Genomic DNA, 26,812 nt, shown 5'->3' with positions numbered 1-26,812 from the left:
TATGGAGTCAGCTATTACGAGGGGGCATAGCTTTAAATTAAGGGGTGGTAGGTATAGGACAGATGTTAGGGGTAGGTTCTTTACTCAGCGAGTCGTGAGTTCATGGAATGCCCTGCCAGTAGCAGTGGTGGACTCTCCCTCTTTATGGGCATTTAAGCGGTTATTGGATAGGCATATGGAGGATAATGGGCTAGTGTAGGTTAGGTGGGCTTGGATCGGCGCAACATCGAGGGCCAAAGGGCCTGTACTGCGCTGTATTCTTCTATGTTCTATGTTCTATCTATGTTCTAAATGATATTGGTGGATGTGCAGGTGAAACTTTGATGAATGTGGAAGGCACCTTTGGGGCCTTGGATGGAGGTGAGGGAGGAGGTGTGGGTGCAGGTTTTTCACTGGTATCTGATGCTAGCTCACAGTCTCAATTCACTTGCAGAGCACTTCTACACCTTAAAGCTGAACTTCAGGATGCACCAGAAGCTAGCACTGAACAATTGCTCCAAGGACATTGTGTGCGAGGTCAGGCAGCCAGTTCATTGAGTGGACTAGGCTGCATCTCAGAAGGGCTGCTTACTTGCTGTCTTTGCTCACCTTGAGCTCACAGCATCTCTGCCTTGTCCTTTGTGTACTTTGCCTCTAATCCTCTCCCCCTCAACACCACCTGACAAGGGTTACCAAGCTCACATTACTTCTGCCTTGCCACTTAGTGCCGACAAAACCAGGAAAGTCATGATTGTCACCAGTCTCAATCAGTGAAAGGTGATAGAACTTCAGTCAGTGGGCCCTCAGTACCTAAGTCAAAGATAATTTCCAATTCCAGACCAGAGGCAAAGTCAGTCAGCCATTCAGTCAGCGTCAGCATCTTCTGCTAATATAGGGTAAGGACCCAAATTTCAGGCAGCCCACCACCTAACTTGGTTATTTCTGTCCCAATACAGGGATTTTCTCCTGGAATGAGAGAAAGGTACAGGTTGAATGACATGAAAATTGGTGTCACAGCTGTTAATGTTGGTGCAGGTCAGAGAAAATTGGTAAATTACCCCAAATGCATGAGGAGGCAGTGCAGAGGGCATAAATGATTAGTGGGGTCAGATGTTGATGGGTGAGAATAAGTGAAGATGTTGCAGGCAATAGTGAGGGTGATACCTACCAAGCGTGTGCATTACCAGAGATAAGATGGTAGCTCTTACCCTGGTGGAATGAAAGATTATTGATCATCTTCCTGTACTGTTGGGTACTCCTTTAGATAGCTGAGATTGCACTGACAGGGGTGGCAACCTCGGACAGGCTCACCGAGTGTGCTATCCTGGCCTCCACTGCTGGTCCTTTGGGAAAACAACAGCCCCCCCCCCACTGCATCACCTCATCCACCAGAAGCTCTAGGTCCATAGAGGTGAGACAACAGTTTCCCCTCTTCTGCTGTGTTCAGGACAAGTGCCAGTCACTGTAAAGGCAACTCTGGACCTGACCATGCTTCTCCACGTGCATAATATCTTTTTAAAGACGGTGCCAGCACAAGGAGGATTGTCTATTTCAGGTTACCTAAATGGTGGCAGGTTCTTCAGGTTATACCGGTGGGGAGAATCAAGCTAGCATCAAACAAGAAATAATCGTTATGGGGGCAGAGTAGGCAAGTTTGGGACAATATGGCAAGAAATCTCAATAGGTATCGGAGTGAAACCCTCCATGAAATTCAAACAAATTGACATCGCCAAACTGTGACAGGTTTCAGTCCAAAATTTTAATTTTATTTGTTCATGAGATGTGGGCATCACTGGCTAGGCCAGCATTTATTACCATCCTTAATTGGACTGGAGAGGATGTTGGTGAGATGCCTTCTGAACTACTGAAGTCTTTGGGATATGGGGGCCCTCAATACTGTGAGGTATAGGGAAAGGCTGAATAGGTTACTTTCCCTGGAGTGTTGGAGGCTGAAGGGTCACCTTATAGAGGTTTATAAAATCACGAGAGGCATGGATATGGCAAATAGACAAGGTACTTTCCCCAAGATAGCGGAGTCCAAAATTATAGGGCATAGGTTTAAGGTGAGAGGGAAAAGATTTAAAAGTGAACTAAGGGGCAACATTTTCATGCAGAGGGGGTGTCTGTATGGAATGAGCTGCCAGAGAGTGGTGTAAGCTGCTACAATTACAACATTTAAAAGGTACATGAATAGGAAGGGTTTAGAGGGATATGGACCAGATTCTGGCAAATGGGACCAGATTTATTGAGAATATCTGTATGGCATGGACAAGTTGAACCGAAGGGTCTGTTTCTGTGCTGTACATCTCTATGACTCTTTGTTAAGAAGTGGGTTTGTGATTTTGGTCCAGCAACAATGAAGGAATGGTGTTGTAGTCCCAAGTCAGGAGGATATGCAACTGAAGTGGTGGTATTCCTATACATCTGCTTCTGGTACAGGTCGTGGATTTGGAAGCTATTGTTGAAGGAGCCTTGTTGAATTAGTATAGATTTTTTTTGAAGGAAGTTTAACAAAGCACTTAGAAACTAACAGTATGATCAAAGCCAATAAAGCTTTTTGAATAAGAAATCGTCTGATATAATTATTAGAGGCTATTCTGGGGGTGCAACTACTTTGGTAAAAGTAGGCAAACAATAGACAATAGGTGCAGGAGTAGACCATTCTGCCCTTTGAGCCTGCACCAACATTCATTATGATCATGGCTGATCATCCTCAATCAGTATCCTGTTCCTGCCTTATCTCCATAACCTTTGATTCCACTATCCTTGAGAGCTCTATCCAACTCTTTCTTAAACGAATCCAGAGACAGGGCTTCCACTGCCTTCTGGGGCAGAGCATTCCACACACCCACCACTCTCTAGGTGAAGAAGTTTCTCCTCATCTCTGTCCTAAATGGCCTACCCCTTATTTTTAAGCTGTGTCCTCTGGTTCGGCACTCACCCATCAGCGGAAACCTGTTTCCTGCCTCCAGAGTGTCCAATCCTTTAATAATCTTATACGTCTCAATCAGATCCCCTCTCAGTCTTCTAAACTCCAGGGTATACAAGCCCAGTCACTCCAATCTTCCAACATAAGATAGTCCCGCCATTCCAGGAATTGACCTCGTGAACCTACGCTGCACTCCCTCACTTGCCAGAATGTCTTTCCTCAAATTTGGAGACCAGAACTGCACACAATATTTCAGGTGTGGTCTCACCAGGGCCCTGTACAGATGCAGAAGAACCTCTTTGCTTCTATACTCAATCCCTCTTGTTATGAAGGCCAGCATGCTATTAGCTTTCTTCACTACTGGCAAACTGGCAAATGTAGTAACTTGGATTTCCAGAAGGCATTCAATAAGATGCCACACAAAGATTAATAGGCAAAATAAGGATTCATGAAGTTGGAGATAATGTATTAGCATAGATTGAATTTTAGTTAATGGACAAGAAACAAAATGTAAGAATAAATGGGTCTGCTGACATTACAAAACTAGGTGGAAACATAAGCTGTAAGGACACAGAGAAGCTGCAAAGAGATTATTTAGTCATTTATTTCATTCATGCTTATGCAACACTGCTGTACGCAAACTCGCTGATGTGTTTTCCCATATTACAACAATGATTGCACTTCAAAAGTAAAACCTTGGCTGTTAAAAGTTGTGGAAAGTCCTGAATGCCAGTTCCATTCTTTTTTTTACTCCTCATATTCACGCACAGTTCTTTAAACCAGCATGGAAATATAATTACAGTTGTCACTCAGTAAGTAGAGCATGTAAAGTATTATTTGTAGTTCGCTAAGTGCCTTCTTATGTAACTACTCAAAAGGCACCCGCAGAAAAATAGATAACAACTTGGTATTTAAATCAGATTATTTAAGTATTGTTTTGAAAGTCAATGTCATTGTCCGCATTCACAACACAGCAATCTTCAACACTGTGACGTTTTGGGAGCGAGGGTACTTAAGGAAGCAACATATAGAATAGTTAAAAGTGTAAAGAGTTGTTATGCACCATCCGAACGAGAGAAACGTTTGATTATTTAACTTTGAGCTCCAACTTTTTATGTTGATAAATTTCACATAAAGTAATAAAACAGAAAATGCTGGAGAAACTCAGCAGGTCTGGCAGCATCTGTGGCGAGAGAAATAGAGTTAACCTTTCCCGTGCAATGTAGCTCTTCATAAAGTACTATCTTTGCTAATTTTAAAATGGGGCAGTATACCGAGCAGTTGCGCTCAAACAGAAAGCTATTAACTTATTTAACGGTAAATTTAGAACTCAACGTGAACAACTGTAAACTGCTTCTTTAATCCAACATAGGACTGTAAAATACAAGGGACTTTATTTTTATACGATCTGACTCGCGAATGACGTTAATGGTGAGAACACTGATAAAGAAACGAATGAAGTGTTCCCCAAATAACTTTACCCCTCCCCTGGACTTCGCTGACACTGTCCAGTGAGTAGACACTGCTGCTCTGTATTTACTTGGATCTCAGCGAGTTCCCTCAATAACATCTCCTTTTCTTTCAGCCAGGCTTCTTTCTCTTGTCTGTAGCGTTTCTTAGCTTCCTCGAATTTCCTCCGGAGTTGGAAGAGCTGATACTGGAGTTCGTATTTATCAGGTTGCGTTTCGCAGTCGATCGTTTGCACAGCTCCCTGTCGTCTCGGCTCCTTAGAGCCGCCTGAAGTTGACATGTTTCCGGGCGGTAGTGTGGCTCCTCTCGCTCCCTTTCTCCCAGAGCTGCCTGCACGACTCGAGCTGAGTGCTTCGCTCGCACAGTCTCCCGCCAGAAGTCTCTGCACAGCGTCCAACCTCATCCCACACCGCCGGCGTTCGAGCCAGCAGGGAAAGTGCTGTTTGTCTCGCCATCAGCTCCCCCCCCCCCCCCCGAGCAAATCATCCAGAAAAGGAGTGGACAGCCGCTCCATCTAAAACCAGCCCTGGCTCCGGGAATCCTCGCCTCTCGGCGTTGCTAATATGGGTCAGCAGCATCGGTTACACAGGTCGCCTGCTCGCAAGGTCAAGTCGGGAACACCACAAGGTCGCCCCATCTAACTCTGCAGATCCCTACACATTCCTGAAGAAGGGCTTATGCCCGAAACGTCGATTCTCCTGTTCCTTGGATGCTGCCTGACCTGCTGCGCTTTTCCAGCAACACATTTTCAGCTCTGATCTCCAGCATCTGCAGACCTCACTTTCTCCTCAAAGATCCCTATACTCGCTTGTGTCCAGTTTATTTCACACCACCCTTGCCGTTTCGCGCCTCGAGAAAATTATCTTTACAGGCGCTACATAAATGCAACTCTCTACACCCACTCTAAACAACACTTCGCAAAACTACCACTTCAATGCTCCCAGCGTCCAGGTTCCTAAATATAGTTGGTGATGCAAGACGGCACCTCTCGCAGCTGGGAAAACGGAGTGAGCTGTTCTCCCTCCAGCTGTTCCACACACTTTCAAAGCTTCCACTGCTCTGCATTTCATGCTCGGTTGTAGGATGAGTAAACAAAACGCCATTCACTGTCGGGCCGTTGACGGGCCGTTCCTCCAGAAGACAGCAGCTGGCTATATTCTAGACAGAAACGAAAATTGGCAGAAGCCCGGGTACTTAACTGCTTTCACTGGACAACAGGAGTTCACTGAATAAATGCATTTTTCAATGCATCAGCTCATAAAGATAAACCAGTTGGACTACAACCTGGTGGTGTGTGCTGTTTAACATAATAAATGCATTTTACCATTCACCAAATCTGGTTTAAATGCTAACAGCAATATCAGAGCATCTGTCAGCAAGTACAGCTGTCAAAAAGAAAAGTTGTTGTCTCTCACCTGGCTTCCTCCTTACAGTTAGCCCCAGTCTTGTCCCTTTCGGAATAGGCTGAAAGGGCTGGTCCAGAAGAGTGCGGGATACTGGATGCAGAGAGTTGACGCGGCTCCTGTAACCTCTGAGAAAGGCAAAGAGACGTCAGAAACATTGTTCCACTTTCTCCACCAGCCCAAAGGCAGCCCACTTCAGAACATGTGATTGTAAAGACACTTTCCAGCCTGCTTGTACAAGCCGAGGTTTACCACAGGAAATTTGACCCTTCCCCGTCTACTCCCAGATCGGGGCCACTTTTAGTGGTGATGTCAAATGAGACAAACCCAGACTGAATGTCACATTCCGTTTAGCGCGTTAATCCAGAGGTCACAACCCCTTCATGGGCACAACCGCCAGAATCCAAGCAAAAATAGGTGCTAGGACTTTGTGACATGTAGGAGCGTCTGATCAACTACATATTGTGGATGGTGGAATATTATGGTAACATAAACTCGCCGCTTATCCCGTCTAAAACGGATGTGAACATATGCAGGTTCTCCTTGGTATGGAACAGAAATCTGTGCCCTATCTTTGTTTTTGTCATTACTGGTCGTGAATGACACACGGAACGTAACTGGATGTTTACAAGTGAAATCTGTGGCGAAAGATCACAACCTAAATATCAGGTAACAAGTGTTACACTGAGGGACCCGAATGACCCAGCTTTGAGGTGCTCTTAATGAACTTGCGTCATTGACGATGTCTTAAGAAACCAAACAGTTTGTGATGAATTTAACTATTTTATGCCATCACATTGTGCAGATCTGTTACGTTAAAAATACTTGCACTTATATAGCGCCCTTCGCAAACTCATGTCTTGCTTTACAAAAAGGAAAGTAATTTTGAAGTACAGTCACTGTGACAGCCAGTTTGGATTAAAAACAAAACCCGCCCCGCACAAATGACAAAGCAACAATGAACAAATGATCTTGTCTGTTCTAAGTTACAATGCTTGAAGGATAAATACAGCCAGCACGTTGAAGATATCATCTCTTTTCCTTTTGAAATAGTGTCATTCAAAGGGCACTTGAGGTTGATTACAGGTTTCATCTTTAAAAATGGCATCCCTAAAAGGGCAACACTTGGTTCTGCACTGGAGAGTCAGACTTGATTCTTGAGGTTGGACTTGAAGCTGAACCTTTTGACTCAGAGTGAGTGAGTGCCACCAAGTCGTAAGTCAATCATGAAGCTAAATTTATAACGCAGGTTTGACCTTTACCTGCTGACTCACCTTTCACAGGATCACCCTAGTCTCATTTTTCCACTTTCTTTTCCTTCTTTGATCATTGGTAGGAGCCTTTATTCTGCAAATAAATGAAATAGAATTGTTTATGTATCCTTCCACCAATCATATCAAAATAATGATTATGCACAAATAAGTTTAAATATTGAAAATATGCAACCGATCAGTCAGCTGCATCTGTGGGAAAAGAATCGTTTCATGTTTCTTTTCACATCAAAGCTGGAAAAATGCTCATGGTGAATAGCTTTTCAAGCAATCGTGATAGGATTGGAGAGTGGAGGTAAAATAGGAAAGAACAAAGGTAAAGGTCGATAAATAGGATAGAAGGCAGAAGTGACTAATTAACAAAAGCCATAACAGTGCACAATAAAAGGGAGGAATAATGGGCCAACTTCAGCTCTAATTAAAGGTAATCTACCAGAAAATCTCACTTTGTTTCTCCATCCACTGCTACTGACAGATCTATATATATTTCCAGAATGTTCAGCTCCTATTGCACAGAACAAAGCATACAGCACAAACAGAAGCCATTTGGTCCACTGTCTCTCTACTGGTTCTCTGCAACTGCAACTCAGCTAGTCCTAACCCCACTGTAGCCAAAATTCTCTTCTGATAATTATCCAGCACACATGTATTTCAAATTTCCAGTATCTAAAATAATAGACATTTGTGATATACCTTCCAGCTGCTCACTGTCAAAATCTTGGGTCATATTAAATAGAAATGAGTTATGGAGGAAAACACTTTATTTCTTCAACATTTGAAACACTGTGGTAATTTCATTCCCAATTGTGGATTATGTGTTCTTTTTGAAGATTTGATTCCTAAAAATCATTTTGAGACTGTTAATCTACTAGCAATATCTTGAGAAGTATAGCTTTTTTTCTGCTGTGTGTCTCTGTAATCAGATTTAGCTTCTGTAATCAAGAGATTTTAGTGAACTCAGAGTGAACTCATGTTAAAAATAGTGACTTAACCCACTCAATCCACTTAGTTATATCATTGATGCATAAGCAAGCACTGAAAGGACAAACACATGAGCTAATGGGAAAGGGAATGGAGAATAACAGCTTCTGTCAGAAGGGCAAAAATATGTATATTCAGAGATATAACAAAAGCAAAGATCACATGAACAAATATTGCTCTTGAAGTTAATCCAGATAAGCTGAGGATAATAACTTTCTTTAAAATGACTGGATTGTTGCTCACTTATACATGGCGAAGATGTATCTTATAAATTAAACACGTGTAAGATAATAGCAACACTTTTACTCTGCAGGTGACAACTTTCTTTAATCATCAGTGCACAGCTGGCATTGGGGCTTTAAGGGGCTTTCTGTCTTCAGGGATGTTGCCAGACTGGTTGAGTTCTCTAGCACTTTACATTTTATTTCAATCTCCAGCATTTACAGTTCTCTATTTATTTGACTTGTATTCCCTCTGAATCAAAGAAAAAGCACCAACACTTCACTAACTCGCTTAGGAATAGTAAACTTGGCCATCATCCATTATGCTACTTATTATTTATTTTGTTTACCAACACTGTCTCTGACTTTACTGCAATTAGCTAAAGGGAATTGAAGAATTGGTAAGATGCTGTCACTGTTCTGAATTGTTAAAACAGTTTTATACAGTTCCAAAGTCCACAAAATAGGTGAACAGGAGTTTGCAAAAACTATACTGGCTTTATAAAAAAATCATCAAATTATGCTGCGCATGTGGTAAGCATCCTTAGAATTTGTTTCACAAATTTTGTTGTGCTGAACTCATGTAAAGGGTGGATTTTAATTGTGGCTGCTGTCCCCAGCAGCAAAACAGGAAGTGGGTACCTCATCAGTGCTGTGCTTGTTGTTGGTTACTGATAATTACAACTAAAACTAATATTAAAAGTATAAGTGATGTAGACAGCAAATATATGATCACATTGTATAGGAAGATTTTCAGTGGTGAAACCCATTACCTGACACTGTAGTAGAACATAGAACATAGAACATAGAAGAAATAAGTGATGTAGACAGCAAATATATGATCACATTGTATAGGAAGATTTTCAGTGGTGAAACCCATTACCTGACACTGTAGTAGGTATGGAAAGCTGAGAAAGAGCTTTCCACACTTTAATGAGGCTCTTGTCAAGCTTTTGCATCCAGAATGCATGAAGAGAGATATCCAAATTATTTAAGAAAACAAATATCCTCTTGCTTAAATTCTTCACAAATATTGATACGTTCCGGTCTTAAGATAGCAGCTAGCAAATACAGGAAGTTATGTAGAAACCTACTGTGGAATTGTCATCTTTCCAAAATATCAAACCTTTACATCATGTAGACATTCCAGTGAAATGAACACAAAAGAACCCAGATAATGCATCATCATAATCGAGTTTGGTTTGAAAGAAAACCATCAAAACCCATTATTCCTGAGATGCTATAGATGACCCCACAGTTTATCTTTTAAGCGCATAGATGCACCAAAGCCATCATCTGGAGACCCAGTCATGTGACTGACACTTATAGTTTTGAATAGCTTCAATTATACATTTTTAATGTCTTTCCTTGATCTATTTTCCTCATAAAGACAGAAAACAGCAAAACAGCTCCATGCCTGGTCTTAACCTTGTCTGATTTCAAGAAAGAAACTTCTATTTTGCCAGAGAAGTGAACAAATTCCCAGTTGACAAGAAACATATTGCTGCACTTCAGCTGCCTCACCTGCACCTGAGCTTCGATGAAAAGGAACACTGCCTGACCAGCCAACTGAAAGAACTCACTGAACACACCTGACTCAATAAACTGTAATGCACATGCAAAATTCTGTATCTTCAGCTGTATCACGTTAATTGTTTGAAGACTGGCATCTATGAAGGTGGGGGTGACAGGTGGAGATCAAGATGGATCATTCACCAATAATAAAGGATTAAGCATGAAACCTTGACTCTCTTGGTCCTCAGGTGCTGACTGTGCTTTTTCCAGTGTCACACTTTATTGACTGACTTCTCCAGCATCTGCAGTCCTCACTACCACTATATTTTTGAAGCCTGCTCCTTCAATTAATTATCTAATTTTCCACCACCATTCATGCCTAGATGTGACAGGATTACAGAACCTAGATTTGATCTATTGTCATGGAATTGCTTAGCTCTATTCATCACTCGCTTACTAACTGTTGCTTAACTTGTAGCTTGGCAAGTGGTCACCTCATTTTCACATATGTTCACTGCTGCTCCTGGTACATCTTACTGCACCTTTCAATGAACTAATGTTGATCCCTCAGATTGATGGTAATGACACAGTGAGGGATTTGCCAAGCCATAAGATCACAGACTGTGATTGAATACAATTCTGCTGCTGTTGATGGCCCACAGAACTTCATGGATGATTTGAGTTTCTAGATCTATTCAAAATCAATTCCATTTAAGAGAATGGTAATGCCACACAGCACAATGGAGCGCAACTGGGGGGAAGATGGCATCAGTGAGTGGTAATTAACAAGCTGTTGTAACCTGTCTATGTTTGTCCTGATACTATTAGACTCCACAGAATCACAGAAGTTTATGATATAGGAGCAATGTGTTTGGCCATCACACTTCAAATGAGCATCTTTATCCTGCTTTCTCCTTATTGTAATTTCTAGCCAAATAATTATCCAATGCCTTCTCGAATGCCTTAATTGAACCTGCCTGTCAAAAGGCATACAGTGTGTTAGCTTTTATTGGTAAACCCATCTTTTTCCATGTAACTATTCATTCTATCCTGAATAATTGTTTCAAGGAATTTCTCCACTACTGAAGTTAAACTCACTTGTCAATGCTGGGCTTATCTTTACAATCTTTCTTGAACAAGGCTGTAATTTTTGCAATTCACCAGTCTTCTGGCAACTTCTTTGAATCTAGGGAAAATTGAAATTTTCACTCACAATTCCTTTACTCCTCTTGATGCAACTCATCAGGTCCTGGATCCTTGTCAACTTTAAATACCAACAGTGTCAAAAAGTGTGGCACTAGAAAAGCACAGCCGGTCAGGCAGCATCCAAGCAGCAGGAGAGTCGATGTTTCAAGGAGTGAAGAAACATCAGGAATGAAGAACTTATGCTCGAGACCTCGACTCTCCTGCTGCTCGGATGTTGCCTGACTAGCTGTGTTTTTCCAGTGCTGCACTTATTGAGTCCGATTGCCAGGATCTGCAATCCTCACTTTGGATTAGTGGTGCTGGAAGAGCACAGCAGTTCAGGCAGCATCCAAGGAGCTTCGAAATCGACATTTGGGGCAAAAGCCCTTCTCACTTTGTCCTAGTTGAAATACCAACAGTCTATCTAACACTTCTTCCTTATCAACTTTGAACTCTGGTAGTGACAGAGTTTTCTCTCTGTCACAATGGCATGGTAGCATCTTTCTCTTTGATGAAGCCAGCTACAGAGCTTACTTAACATCTCAGCCATGCCTTCTGTTGTGTGGGAAATCCCCCTTTTGGTCCCTAATCGGCCCTACTCCTTTTACCATTATTTTACTATTGATATGTCTATAGAGGAGTTGGAACTTCCCATTATGCTGGCTACCAGTCTTTTCCTAATATTTCTCTTTGCTTCTGTTATCTGGTTTTTCACCCCCCCTCTAAACCTTTTATATTCCTCTTGGTTCTCAACTGTACTATCTCCCTGACACACGTCAGAAGAAAAAAAACAGAAATTGCTGGAAAAGCTCAGCAGGCCCAGCTGCATCTGTGGAGAGAAATCAGAGTTAACATTTTGGGTCCAGTGACCCTCGTCAGAAGCACCCTTTTTCTTTTCCATCTTCATTTTTATTTCCTCTATCATCCAGGGAGATCTGGAGTTGTTTGTCCCACCTTTCCCATTTGAGGGAATATACCACAACTGTTACAAACCATCTCATTTTTAAAGCCCACTGTTCAGTTAGTTTTTTTTTGTAATCTCTCAGTTCAGTCTATCCTGCCCAAGTCTGTCCTTGCTCCAGTGAAGTCTCTCTATAAATCTTACCATCATCCTGAACCTGACAATACAACGATCAGTGTCTCCTACTGGACAGTTGATCCACTTATTAGATTAGATTAGATTCCCTACAGTGTGGATACAGACCCTTCGGCCCAACAAATCCACACCGACCCTCCAAAGAGTAACCAACCCTGACCCATTTCCCTCTGACTAATGCACCTAACACGATGGACAAGTTAGCATGGCCAATTCACCTGACCTGCACGTCTTTGGACTGTGGGAGGAAACTGGAGCACCGGGAGAAATTCTGTGCAGACACAGGGAGAATGTGAAAACTCCACACAGACAGTTGCCTGAGGCTCGAATTGAACCCTGGCGCTGTGAGACAGCAGTGCTAACCACTGAGCCACTATGCTGCCCTAACCACTGAGCCACCGTGCTGCCCTAGTATTGAAGGCAGAGCTGTAGTTATACAAGCTCATTTCCAAAACCAGGTCTAATAGTGTATCTTATCTTGTTGGAATGAACACATTCTTCTGTAAAAGGACTCTGCAGAATTCAGTCTAGGAACATTTGCCCTTTGCAGCCCTTTACACCACTAGGTCAGCACCTTTCCCTGACGGATCAGATCAAATCAGAGGAGTTCTGAAAATTAGAGTCATACAGCATGGAAACAGACCCTTTAGTCCAAGTAACCTAAGCTGATCATGTTCCCAAACCAAACTAGTTCCACTTGCCCGCATTTGGCCCATATCCCTCCAAACTTTTCCTATTCATGTACGTATCCAAATATCTTTCAAATATTGTAACTACCTGCATCCACCACTTCCTCTGGCAGTTCATTCTTCATACAAACCACTTTCTGTAAAAAAGGTGCAGCTCATCTCACCTTAAAAATATGCCCCCTGCTTTTGAACTTCCCTACCTTTTGGTAAAGACCCTTGCTACTCACTTTATCTATGCCCCGCATAATTTTACACACCTCTATAAGGCTACCCCTCGACTTCCTATGCTCCAATGAAAAAAGTTCCAGCCTATCTTTATACTATCCATTCCCAACAACATCCTGGTAAATCTTTTCTGAACCCTCCAATTTAATATTATCCTTCTGAGATCAGAACTGCACACACTACTCTAGAAGAGGCCTCACTGATGTCCTGTACAAGCTCAACATGACATTCCAACTCCTAGACTCAAAAGTCTGAACAATGAAGGCAAATATGCTAAACACCTTCTTGACCACCCTGTATACATGTGACACAAATTTCAAATAATTATGCTCCGAGAAATAAGAATTAAAAAAGGTCATTCTCTCTTATAACTGAAATTTGATGCTGTTGTAAAGCACCATTCTAACTGTTGGTGAATTATTACTTCTTATTGCACAGATTTCATTTGCTTAAATTAAGCTTTTATGAACAAAAATTGGTGAATTTAGCAGCACAAAGGACATCTTTGATCTCAACAAATTAAACTCCCACTTTGGTTAGATAATGTGCACCATACCCGAAAATGTTAAAATGTAAAATGTTACAAAGTGTAATCTCTGGAGTAGCTCAGGGACCAGCTTGAGTAATTAATGTGAACATCACAACTGATCTTTCCCGATTCCTGACCTGACTATTACAGGACCCAATTAACCCTAACCCTAATTACCACACAGATCTGATTACACCTCTACCCCTGCTAACCCTCTGAACCTGACTACCCACATGACCCACCACCTTCTGACTATCCATCCAAACAACAGCAATTATCTAAATAACCTGTGGTGATGACGCCTTGACTATAACTAATCCCTTACCTTGACAGCATCAACTACTCTGTCAATCTGACCCAACTACATTCAATCGTATAATCCACCTGACCTGACTACCACTCAAATTGACTACTCCCTGCCTATACACTGACTTACCTGGATGTTGTAATATGGTCGCGGTGCAATATTAATGACCAGGTGGTGTGTGCCATGGGTGGAACTTTGTAAACTGGTGGTACATCAGATGGCTGGAGAGTCAGTGACAGTCTCACTCTGCTTGGTAAAAAGGTGGGGTTTGGATATATCAAACCTAATTAAGTGCCCTCCTGCCTCCAAGCCTACCATCTCCAGGAACCGAAGATTCCAACTATAGTATTTAATTGACTGTTTAATCACCAAATTCTACAGTCACAATCAGCCCACATTAATGGATTTAGCAATTGTAAGTGTCAGAGAACAAGAACGCAAGTTGATACTTGAGAGCATGAATTACAGGATGTCTGTGGTCAATTTATTTTGCCTCTGCAGCAAAGACAACAACACAATGCCATGTTGCAAAGGGCAAACACTCATGTTTACCTACTCATATGAAGATTCTCTTACTTTTGTTGATCTAATGAAGTCATAAAACTTATTCTGACACTATAAGGGAAGCCTTGAGATTGTAGAGGGATACTTATAGCAACAAATAATTTCAGTGGAATGGCCCTATGAGCTGGCTTCTTAGATTGTACTATCATGTCCCTCCTTTACCTAATTTGAATCAGTAAAACGGCTACATCAATCTCTTGGAATTTAGATGCTCACCCTTTCTCTTCTTTAGCAGAATAAGGTTTGCTTTGGTCTTTAATTGCATGGTACATTTAAATAGGACAGTTACACCATGTGTTACCACCTCCTGAATTTTGCAGACTTCTCAGTACACTGGATTCTCTGCTGGCAGTGCCAGCACACAATAAATTAGTGAATGCCTGCTCCCAAATTTCTGTAGGGACAAGCTGTGTTAGACTTCATGCTGCATCAGGACAAAGGAACTCCCAGCCAATATGCTTGACACACTGCCTATTTGTAATATCACCTTCCCTTTACTTATAGACTGTGTACTAAAATAATTTTGCTGGGTTTCACATAAACATCAGTTACTCAAATACAAAAACAATTCTGTTAATCATGTGTAGAACATCTAAACTAAGACAAAAAAAAGACAATAAGATTTTCTTCCCTGCTCAGATGTTCTTTAAGTTCACACAAATGCAAATTGTTTCAAAAATCATTTACTCTATATCCAGCAAGAAGGTGAATTCCTCTGCTATGCCAGAATTCCTCTGCTATCTGGCATAGCAGTTGCACATGCAAACCTCTGTTACACTTCCACTTCCAAAGTATCTCAAACCACAATCTCAAATTTTTCTTCTATCAGTATGACATTCAGAGTCTCTATACAGCATGCAAGCTAGAGTCTAGAGGTTAAGTTAAGCATTATTCCACGTCATCTGAATCTTCAACCCAAAAATAGGTTTTCCCTGATTGTCATGATAAATAACTCCAATTAATGGTTTGGTGGTATATCTACTTCTTTAATAATTTCAAAATTAATATATAACAACACACATTCTTTAAGTTATGTTTCAAGCCGCTAACGTTAGTTTCAGACTTTCTGGCATTTTGACTGTTAACTTACTTCTGTTAATGCCCATATATGTTTCCTACTTCACAGTGTAACCTAGCTTTTCAAGGTTACATTATCTTACATGAGATTGTCTCCAGTCAGTACAATTAACACGGAAATCTGCACTGATCTTAAGCACATTAAGAAAATTCCTTCTGTAAACAAAATTAATAACTGACCGTTTTCCTTGTACTTACTAAGCAAAAGTAAATGAGAAACCATGAAAGTGGCAGAAACAAATGTTTACATTTAATTCAGCTATATTTCACAGCAAAGGTTTTCCACGTGGCATGCAGAAATTAGCATTAATCACCCATCATCAAAAACACGTAGTACTACTTATATGGTCAAACATTTTCACTGCTTAAACACCGCCATGTCTTTATACATTGCCAGAAATAATGTTGGCAAAGCATCAAATCACTATTACACACTGCTGACCTTATTGGAGGGATCAAATTTCTTTGTTACTCTGGAGAACATCTGTCATAAATCTGGTGAAATCTGCTGAAACACCTCAACCCTGGCTGAATCAGGCTAAACCTGGGACTTTTGCAAGCAGCAGAGTATCTTCCCAACCATTACAAAGTCATTTGCATGAGAAAGGGCAGTAACAGGGGTGCACAGTGGCTAGCACTGCTGCCTCACAGCACCAGAGACCCGGATTCAATTCCCACCTCAGGCGACTGACTGTGTGGAGTTTGCACTTTCTCCCCGTGTCTGCGTGGGTTTCCTCCGGTTTCCTCCCACAGTCCAAAGATGTGCAAGCCAGGTGAATTGGCCATGCTAAATTGCCCGTAGTGATAGGTAAAGGGGTAAATGTAGGGGTCTGGGTGGGTTGCGCTTCGGCAGGTCGATGTGGACTTGTTGGGCCAAAGGGCCTGTTTCCATACTATAAGTAATCCAAAAACAACTGCGAACGCTGGGATTTCCAGCTACTCTGGCCATTAAAGTTCTCAATATATATATGGAGGTGGATATTCCCACTCAGATGAGCTATAATACTGGTGAAAGGAAGATGTCACTATGCCCTGGCTAGGGTGTAAAACCCCAGAAAAATGGTTTGTATAACCCAGAAAAAGCTGCTCTAAAATCCTATATTAACAAACTGAATCACCCAATTTTAAATCAAATGAAAAGTACACTCACTACAAGTAATCAACATAAAAAAAGCAAATTTAAAGACTGCTATGCCAGAATTCAATCAATATTGGTCTATGTCAAAACTTCATGTAAAACATATGTGCAGGAAACTAAACAATTGATGTATCAGATTTGAAAAGAAACACCTCATCAGCATTACAACACATTATGTAATTAAACACAAGAATATAAGGGCACAGAAAATAGGAGCAGAAGTAGATCATACAGTCCATGAACCTATTCTATCATTCAACAAGATCATGGCTCATATTCTGTCTCAAGCTACTTTGAGGTCCCCTTCCCATATGCCTTGATTTCCTGAGAAACCAAAAATCTGTCTCTTTTAGCCTTAAATGTATTTAATAACAGAGCATTCACAAAACTCTAGGTAGAGAAATTCAAATATTTACATATCTTTGAGTGAAGGGTTTTCGCCTCAACTCAATACTAAATGATGGACTTCTTATTCTGAGACTGCAGCTTTATATTATAGTTTCTCCAGGTAGGGGAAATAACCTCACACCATTTACCCTGTTCACGCCCCTTCAAAACCTTTTGTTTCAATGCAAAATCTTTTCATTCTTCTGAACTACAAAGAGTACATTTCAATTTACTCTGCCTCTCATCAGGCAACATTTTCATCCTAAGAATGAATCCAATGAACCTTCACTGTACCACTTTCACTGTAAGTGCATCTATCCTAAGATATGGACACCAAAAGAGCACCCAGCATTGCTAAACCCCCGTACAACTGTTACAAGAATTACTTATTCTTCTACTTCAATCTCTTTTCAATAAGGATCAACATGTTGTTTATCTTTTTATCTTCATGCTGTACATGAATTCTAACTTATGATGTTCCTATGCACAAGTCCCTCTGAACATCAACTTTTAGGAATTGCATGCCTTTTGAAAATATAAAATGACATTTCCCATGCCTTGAACAACACGGCAAAGCAAGAAATGTGGGAAAATATGGTGAGAATGAAAAAAAGGCACATTTTGTTAAAACGTCTTGTCTTACAACTCCTGAGAACAATTTGCAAGAATGCTAATTCAACACTTACATAGCATGAGAGGACAGACTAATTGGTTGGCAAGTGGACGCTGATTAATGGAGACATTTCCATAGAGAATCCATCCATTAACTGTTTGCATTTTAGACCAGCCAGGTTGACTGACTGGTCAGGGCACTGTCCTGAGAAATTAACAAGTGAACAGTCTCATGTTTTATTGAGTTGAAACAGGTATGGTGTATGCAGGATTGATCCTTCCGCCTGCAAAGAAAAAGGCACTGTGTGTTAATGCATGTAGCTTCCAGTATACAGAAGTTGTGATACACTGTAAGCCTGACTGACAACCCTAAACTGAACACCAGTGTGATTCAGGATTAACTGGAAAAGATTGTCCTTTTCTAGTTAAAATGGAATCACATCTAATGGTGAACACCATTTCATGTTTTGAAAGCATAGGCTAATTAGTATGGTTAGTAGTTTGCTTGCAAACAGCTGACATGCTGTTTGACCTGACCTTCCAGTTTTTAAGATGTATGGCCTACATATCTGGCATCACACCAGGAGTGAAATTCATATACCCAATACTTATTTGTGTTGAAGGTAGGTTGCTAATAAGACTAATCTTACAATGTGTGGATCTGCAGGAATCCCAATGTGTGTACTGACAAGTGAAAGAAAGAAGCCCCAACTGATTTCTCAATGAGGGTATTGAGGAAACTGAGCTGGTTTGATGTTCCATTTCCAAAGTGAATTTGTATGCATGATGGATCCATTCAGAAATATAAGGAAATTCTTACGTGCAACTGCGGATTCAAATATGTCACCTACAAATCAGAAATATGCAAAGGGTAGAAATGAAGATATGTTTTTCTTGGAATTCAGTGTAGGCATTTGCGAGAGCTGGGCCTAGTGGTGATCCCATGGCAATATAATCTACTTGGCATAAAACGAGCCACTGAAACTCAACTCCACAAGTTGCTGAGTTCCTAAGTTCAATGAATACTAATTCATGCAATGGTGGTGGTAGCCTAAATCATTTGATATAATGTTGTAGTGCAGATGTCCTTGGCCATTTTGAGTAGTACAGCAGAGAACAGCTATTTCAAATGAGCACATGGACACATCTCATTTGTTGAGAAAAAAATTCTAATTTTCGCCTTAAACCTCCAAAGGCGAGGTCAGATTCTCAGTGGTAAGTGGTGACTACGTTATTTCCATTAATTTGCAATTCGTTACTAATAAACTCATCTCAGTTTTGTGTAGCTTGCAATTTTTCTCTCTTTGTAATTAATCTGATGGTGATAGTTCCTGAATTGAAAGTCAAAAAGTCACCACTTGCTTCTCAAATACGTCCATTTTAATGTCACTTCACCAGCGCATTCTTGACTGTTCCCAGATGGCATCTTTCTCAACCCTTCATTCACTAATGCTGGCATCAAGAAATCATCAGCATCACACTGTCACAACTGATCTTGTACTAACTCAAAATCGACTTCAGCCCTTCAGGAGACTTTAGAGTTCAGCGACATCTTTGTCTTGCGGCACAGTGGCTCAGTGGTTAGCACTGCTGCCTCACAGCACCAGGGACCCGGGTTCAATTCCAGCCTCGGGCAACTGTCTGTGTGGAGTTTGCACATTTTCCCTGTGTCTGCGTGGGTTTCCTCCGGGTGCTCTGGTTTCTTTCCACAGTCCAAAGATGTGCAGGTTAGGTGAATTGGCCGTGCTAAATTGTGTGTAGTGTTAGGTGGATTAATCCGGAGTGAATGTAAGGGAATGGGTCTGAGTGGGTTGCTTTTTGGTGGGTCGGTGTGGACTTGTTGGGCCGAAGGGCCTGTTTCCATTCTGTAGGGAATCGAATCTAATCGAATGCTCTTGCTAGGTTGTTTTACATAATCAAGGCATACTGGCATCTTATACATCTACAGAAAATGCATCTTATGTCTGAGTTTACTTACTTAGCACTCATTTGGAGGTAGCTAATCTCTCTAGATTGAAAAAATATTTTGGTCAAAGAGCAGGAAGGGTCAGTAGTTATTGAGGATGGGATGAGCAAGAATGGTTGTGGAGTGAGGTTGGTCGTCCATGAATGTCAATAAGGTTTGGTATGCAGTGTGGAGTGCAGGAGATCATCTGACAACACTGTATATTCTGTCTGACATTGGAGTCAGCACTGGACAAGGCCTCTGTATTTGATTCCTTAATGTCCTTTGGCAGTCTGTCAGGTAAAGGGTGGGCCTCCTCTTGACCACCCTATCCACTAAGACTCCAAGTTACTAAGGAAGTTGAATGTCTTGACAGTAGGAAGAAGGAGGCTTATGTTAGGAAGAGTTGTGATGGCTCAGTTAAGGCACTTGAGAGTTACAAGTTAGCCAGAAAAGACTGAAAGAGAGAACTAAGAGCCAGGAGGGGATATGAGAAGTCATTGGTGGACAGGATCAAGGAAAATCCTAAGGCTTTCTATAGGTATATCAGGAATAAAAGAATGACTAGAGTAAGAGTAGGGCCAGTCAAGCATAGTATTGGGAAGTTGTGCATGGAGTCAGAGGAGATTGGGAAAGTGTTAAATGAATACTTTTCGTCAGTATTCGCACTAGAAAAAGACAATGTGGTTAAGGAGAATACTGAGGTACAGGCTACTAGACTGGATGGGATTGAGGTTCACAAGGAGGAGGGGTTAGCAATTCTAGAAAGTGTGAAATAGATAAATCCCCTGGGCTGAATGGGATTTATCCTAGGATTCTCTGGGAAGCCAGAGAGGAGATTGCTGAGCCTTTGGCTTATGTCGTCATTGTCTATAGGAATAGTGCCAGAAGACTGGAAGATAGCAAACATTGTTCCCTTGTTCAAGAAGGGGAGTAGAGACAACTCTGGAAATTATAGACTAGTGGGTCTTACTTCGGTTGTGGGTGAATTGTTCAAAAGGGTTATAAGAGATAGGATTTATAATCATCCAGAAAGGAATAAGCTAATGAGGGATAGTCAACACCGTTTTATCAAGGGTAGGTCATGCCTCACAAACCTTACTGAGTTATTTCAGAAGGTGACCAAACAGGTGGATGAGGGTAAAGTGTTTGATGTGGTGTATATAGATTTCTGTAAGGCGCTTGATAAGGTTCCCCACAGTAGGCTATTACACAAAATACGAAGGCATGGGATTGAGGGTGATTTAGCAGTTTAGATCAGAAATTGGCTAGCTGAAAGAAGACAGAAGGTGTTGGTTGATGGGAAATGTTCATCCTGGAGTTCAGTTACTCGTAGGGTACTGCAAGGATCTGTTTTGGGTCCACTGGTGTTTGTCATTTTTATAGATGATCTGGATAAAGGCATAAAAGGATGGGTTAGTAAATTTGCAAATGACACTAAGGTCGGAAGAATTGTGGATAGCGACGAAGGATGTTGTAGGTTACAGAGAGACATAGATAAGATACAGAGCTAGGCTGAGAGGTGGCAAATGGAGTTTAATGTGGGGAAGTGTGAGGTAATTCAATTTGGAAGGAGTAACAGGAATGCAGAATACTGGGTTAATAATAAGATCCTTGGTAATGTAGATGAGCAGAGAGATCTCAGTGTCCAGGTACATATATCCTTGAAAGTTGCCACCCAGGTTGATAGGGTTGTTAAGAAGGTATGTGGTGTGTTAGCTTTTATTGCGAGTGGGATTGAGTTTCAGAACCATGAGATTATGCTGCAGTTGTTCAAAACTCTGGTGTGGCCACATTTGGAGTAGTGTGTACAGTTCTGGTCACCGCATTATAGGAAGAATATGGAAGCTTTAGAAAGGGTTCAGAGGAGATTTACTAGGATGTTGGCTGGTATGGAGGAAAGGTCTTATGAGGAAAGGCAGAGGGACTTGAGGGTGTTTGCATTAGAGAGAAAGCAGCTGAAAGATGACTTAATTGACACATATAAGATAATCGGAGGGTTAAATAAGTAGGACAGCGAGAGCCTTTTTCCTCGGATGGCGATGGCTAGCATGAGGGGACATAGCTTTATATTGAGAGTGATAGATATAGGACAGTTGTTAGAGGTAGTTTCTTTACTCAGAGTAGTAGGGGCGTGGAACGCACTACCTGCAACAGTAGTAGATCCACCAACTTTAAAGCCATTTAAATGGGCATTGGATAGGCATATGGACAAGAATGGAATAGTGTAGGTTAGATGGACTTCAGATTGATTCCGCAGGTCGGCACAACATCGAGTACCGAAGGACCTGTACTGCGCTGTAATGTTCTATGTTACAATCTGGAAAGTAGGTTGCCAGTTTCCATTTTGGAGAGAATTTGGTTTCCTAACATGACAGAGTGTGAGATATTGCCTGGTTTGCAGCATCTGAAGCAGTGTGCAGCTGAGTTTTAAATATGGCATCAACCACTTATACATCGGAATATTCTGGCAGCAGTGGGAACATACCCTCCCCACCACATGATTGAATAAGAAGGTTGCCAATGAGCGTGGTTGCAGACTTAATGAGGTAAGGAGCAGATTATGTAGGAGTTGAATTATCGGGAGAGGCTGAATAGACTGGGTTTACTGTGCCTGGAGCATAGGAGTCTGAGGGGTAACCTTACAGAAATTTATGAAATCATGAAGGGCATGGATAATGTGAATAGTCAAGGTCTTCTCTACAGGACAGAGGAGTTCAAAACTAGAAGGCACGTGTTTAAAGGTGAAAAGGAAAAATTTTAAATGGACCAAAGGGGCAACCTTTTCACACAGAGTATGGTGCAGGTATGGAATGAACTGCCAGAGGAAGTGGAGGAGGATGATAAAATTACAACATTTGCAACACAAGGGCTCAGTGGTTAGCACTGCTGCCCCACAGCGCCAAAGACCCAGGATTGATTCTAGCCTCAGGCGACTGTCTGTGTGGAGTTTGCACGTTCACGCCGTGTCTGCATGGGTTCCCTCTGGGTGCTCCGGTTTCCTCCCAGAATCCAAAGATGTGCACATTAGATGAATTGGCAATGCTAAATTGCCTATAGTGTTTAGGGATATATAGGTTAGGTGCATTAGTCAGGGATAAATGTAGAGTAATAGGGTAGGGGAATGGGTCTGGGTGAGTTACTCTTCTGAGGTTTGGTGTGGACTTGTTGGGCCAAATGGCTATTTTCAGACTGAAGGGATTCTATGATTTAAAAGACATCTGGTTGAGTACATGAATAGGAAGGTATGGAGGGATATGGGCCAAATGCTGGCAAATGGGACTAGACTAATTTAGGATATTTGGTCGGCGTGGACGAGTTGGGCCGAGCGGTCTGTTTCCATGCAAGGGAAAAGCATGGTTCAATATCATAAGAAAAGTCACTGTGAGCCATGATGGAACATCTGCATGAACCTCCCCAAGACCAACAGCTTAAAAATGGGAAATTCCAGCTCATTTTATTTTTCTGTTCTACCAAAGTGGATTACTTGACACTTTCAATGTTATTTTCCATCTGGCATCATGTTGTCAAGTCACTTAACCTGTATATAATTATCTGCAGCTACTTTGCATACTCATCACAGTTTAAATTCCATCCAGCTTTTGTATTGTTAAAAAATTCTAATTGCATAAAGATAAATACATGAATCAGAGTTATGTATTAATCAAATCCTACTCAATGGTTTACATCAAAATACTGGAATTCAAAAAAACTTTGCAATTATCTGTGCTCAGCCTAACAGAATTAGTAAACAGATTAAGTAACCTCCATTATATTTTAAAAGTCATTTGTTAATGTTCAGCAATCAACCATTCCAAAAATTCTGGCAAGGCCTTCAAGCAAACAAAATGCAGCATTTTTCAGAGATGAAGCTAGTTGCTTGGATAAGCAGCTAGCAGTAGAATATAGAATAGCAAGTAAATGGATGGAATTGGAATAACTGAGAAAGCAATGAAGTCTAAATTAGGGTGACATTACATATATATGTATGCACAGGGTATTGTCAAGATTCAGAATCTGCTGGATGTGGCAGTAACAGAGACTTGGCTCAAGGAAGGACAAAGCTGGGTTTAATATTCCTGGTTACAAGGTATTCAGAAACAAAAACAGGAAAGGAGAAAAGAAGAAACAGTTGTGTTTTTAGTTTGGAAGAGCATTGCAGTACTTGGGTGTTTCAAAGACTTGAAGGACAAAATCAATTTGGTATAAGAAGGCCATAATAATATTGCTCAGTGTAATTTATGGGTTACCAATTAGTGAGAAACTTGTAGAGGAATTAATGCACAAAGAAATTAGAGATGTAAAGATCATAGAATAGTTATAATGGGATCTTTAATAATCCATATTTCAACTGGGCTTGTGGTAGTGTAAGGGACAGTGAGGGGTAAGCATTCATAGCTTGTGTTCAGGAAAATCTCCCATACTAAAAAGTGTCCACAGTATTGTAATATATTTAATGTCAGGTCCATTAAATGTGTGTGTGGGGGGTGGGGGGTTGGGTGTTGATTGCTGCTTAAATTCAAAACCCTGAATAAAAATTAACTTGTAGCCTCATAATATTTAAAGCATTAATTTGCTTCCCTGGAACAAGCTAGTTGCCATTCACCTTTTCACCTCCATTTAAGCATTTTGAGGGAGAGTTTGGATTGGGATTTTAATTGTAATAAAGTGACCCATTTCCTGAACCCAACCCATCCATTTTCTACAGTTATGATTCCCCTCTTAGCGTTAAGTAAAGTTTTCAGATAAATTGAAGAATAGACATGTTTTGACGTTTTAAATTTTTGATCTGATTTATTATGGTCACGTGTATTTAGATACAGTGAAAAGTTTGTTTTGTGTCCAGTACAGGAAAATCATACCATAAAAAGTTCATAGGGTGATAGGGCAGGTAGATAAGTAGTAAGCAATTCAGTGAGGAGCAGATTCATGCTACAACATCAATATTCAAAATGTATGATCAGCTTATGCCTTCCTGTTAGTTTCATGATACAATATTCTGTGATCTGCCTGATCAATAACATGAAATGCATTTGATTTAGTTGATATACTTGTACGTTAGATATGAAATAAATCACTCAGAGGCATTTCAGCTTATAATACAAGTGCCTTTTTAACAATATAACTGTTAATTATTGTTAAGAAACCCCGCTGGCAAAGGAAGTTAATGATTAATGAAGAAGTGTCATTTTTCATTTCTTTAGATGTTAAATTTTTCAGATTCCAAAGATGTCTTGTTTCTCCTTAGAACTATTTATTCTCTCTGTTAATCTAATCATTCTTTCCCTCTACTTAGTTTTCATGCCTGAATTGAAAGCGAGCTCACCAACCTTAACCTCACTTTTCATTAGCATTAATGTTTATTTCCCTATCTTCAAATGTCATTGGTTAAGGTTACAGGTCCTAATTGCCTGTTTCCCTGTTGTGCTTAACTCTGACTTTTAGCTATAATAGGGTAAAAGCTTTTTGTGCAGAAGGGTGCAGCAGCAAGTATAATTAATGGCTATACAGTATGTAATAATCTTTCCATTTGTGTCCAATTCTTTCAAATGGCGGTTCTGCACCAAGAAAGCAAATGAGCTTGCCACTGTTATTAAAAAATTGAAAACACATCCTGATGATCTTTACTTGTTCACCTTGTGAATTGATCTCTCCTATTAATGTCTTCCCTATTAATTTCTTATGAAAGATTTCACTCGACGTAACAACTAAATTGCTTTCTCTGTACATCTGAACACGCACTCAAATTACAAGTAGAAGCACACCACTTAGACCTTGAAGATTCCTCTGCCATTCAATGAGTTAATGCTAATCAAATTACTCCATATTCCCACTGACCCCAAGACCCTTTTCGCTTCATTGCTAATCAAAAATCAAAAGTTAGAAAAACTTTGCTATAAAAATATTCAAGGACTCTGCTTCCACCACTCTTTCACAAAAACAATGCCAAAAACTCATGATCCTCTGATGAATGTGGAGAGGTTCCATTTGTGGGAGAACATGGAGCATTGGTTAAAAATAACAAGGCACCCATTTAAAACTAGTGAGTTACCCCTCTCAATCCTCTGCTGTTATCATCATTATGTTTGCACCATGCATTTATAGTGTTGCACTTGTACTATCACGTGTATACCAACAGCAGAAATACTTATTACTGCTGTGACCTACTGGAATTCCTGTAACAGTCGGTATATTTAAATCCTAGTTGTACACCAGGTCAAATGTTGCCAAACACACATAACCACTCACAAAGCTCATAGTGAGAAGGAAACGGAAGCTCATATTCATTTAATCATAGAATCCCTACAATGTGGAAGCAGGCTATTCGGCCCATTGAGTCCACATCGACACTCCCACCCAGTCCAATCCCCATACCCTCTCTCTTTGATCCTGCATTTCTCATGACTACTCCACCTAGCCTGCACATCCCTGGACACTACGGGCAATTTAGTATCGCCAATCCACCTAACCTGCATATGTTTGGACTGTGGGAGGAAACCGGAACACCCGGAGTAAACCTATGCATACATGGGGAGAATGTACAAACTCCACACAGTCACCTGAGGCTGAAATCGAACTCTAGTCCCTTGCACTGTGAGGCAGCAGTGCTGACCACTGCGCCACCGCCAGACTTTATCATTCCTATCTGATTGTAATTGCAGCTACCAAAACCAATAACAATTAATCTGCACAGACTACCAGTCCTTAGAGTCACCTCATCTTAGAACCCCATCTAAGGAAATGCTACTTCTCCCTTAACCCCACATTGCATCACATCTTGTCATTGCGATACTCCCATATTGAACATGCATGTGGCTATTTTTGAGAAGATTTGTAGTTCACGTTGAGGTTCTGGATATAAGACTGAGCTGCAAGGTTTATTTTCAGACGTTTTGTCACCATGGTAGGTAACATCATCAGTAAGCTTCCGGTCGTCAAGTGCTGGTGTTTTGTCCCACTTTCTATTTATGTGCTTGGTCTCTTAAGGTGGGTGATATCATTTCCAGTTCTTTTTCTCAGAGGATGGTAGATGGGGTCCAAATCAATGAGTCTTTTGATGGAGTTCGGGTAGAATGCCATGCTTCTAGAAATCCCCGTGCGTGTCTCTGTTTAGCCTGTCCTAGGATGGATGTATTGTCACAGTCAAAGTGGTGTCCTTCTTCGTCTATATGTAAGAATACTAGTGAGAGTGGGTCATGTCTTTTTGTGGCAATTTGATGTTTATATATCCAGGTGACTAGTTTTCTGCCTGTTTGTCCGATGTAGTGCTTGTACAGTCATTTTGTAAA

At 40.9% G+C, this 26,812-nt stretch overlaps 2 protein-coding genes across 9 annotated transcripts in view; both read right to left on the bottom strand.

The window, feature by feature from the left end:
* The window catches only part of LOC122544481 (uncharacterized protein KIAA0408-like), a 31,944-nt gene extending 26,855 nt beyond the window's left edge, over window positions 1–5,089 (bottom strand). The window contains exons 1-2 of the mRNA XM_043683719.1: window positions 4,764–5,089; window positions 4,449–4,726 (exon numbers count right to left, since the gene is read on the bottom strand). Of these exons, the coding sequence (XP_043539654.1) occupies window positions 4,449–4,726; window positions 4,764–4,833 (348 nt within the window). The 5' untranslated portion in view covers window positions 4,834–5,089. The remainder of the gene's footprint in view (window positions 1–4,448; window positions 4,727–4,763) is intronic.
* A 1,998-nt stretch (window positions 5,090–7,087) lies between these two features.
* LOC122544486 (protein SOGA3) overlaps window positions 7,088–26,812 on the bottom strand; it is an 87,064-nt gene continuing 67,339 nt past the window's right edge. For 6 of the 8 annotated variants that reach the window (XM_043683733.1, XM_043683746.1, XM_043683755.1 and 3 more), the window contains one exon: window positions 7,088–7,128. The gene's annotated coding sequence lies outside the window, so the exon portion shown is untranslated. Of the gene's footprint in view, window positions 7,129–9,137; window positions 9,205–26,812 lie in introns of all 8 variants that reach the window. The other 2 variants (XM_043683738.1, XM_043683766.1) reach the window with 1 other exon arrangement.

The sequence above is a fragment of the Chiloscyllium plagiosum genome, chromosome 3 (genome assembly GCF_004010195.1).
Source record: "Chiloscyllium plagiosum isolate BGI_BamShark_2017 chromosome 3, ASM401019v2, whole genome shotgun sequence".
NCBI classification, from domain to species: domain Eukaryota; kingdom Metazoa; phylum Chordata; class Chondrichthyes; order Orectolobiformes; family Hemiscylliidae; genus Chiloscyllium; species Chiloscyllium plagiosum.
Note: the sequence above shows the minus strand (reverse complement) of the source record. Positions and strands in the feature narration are given on the sequence as shown.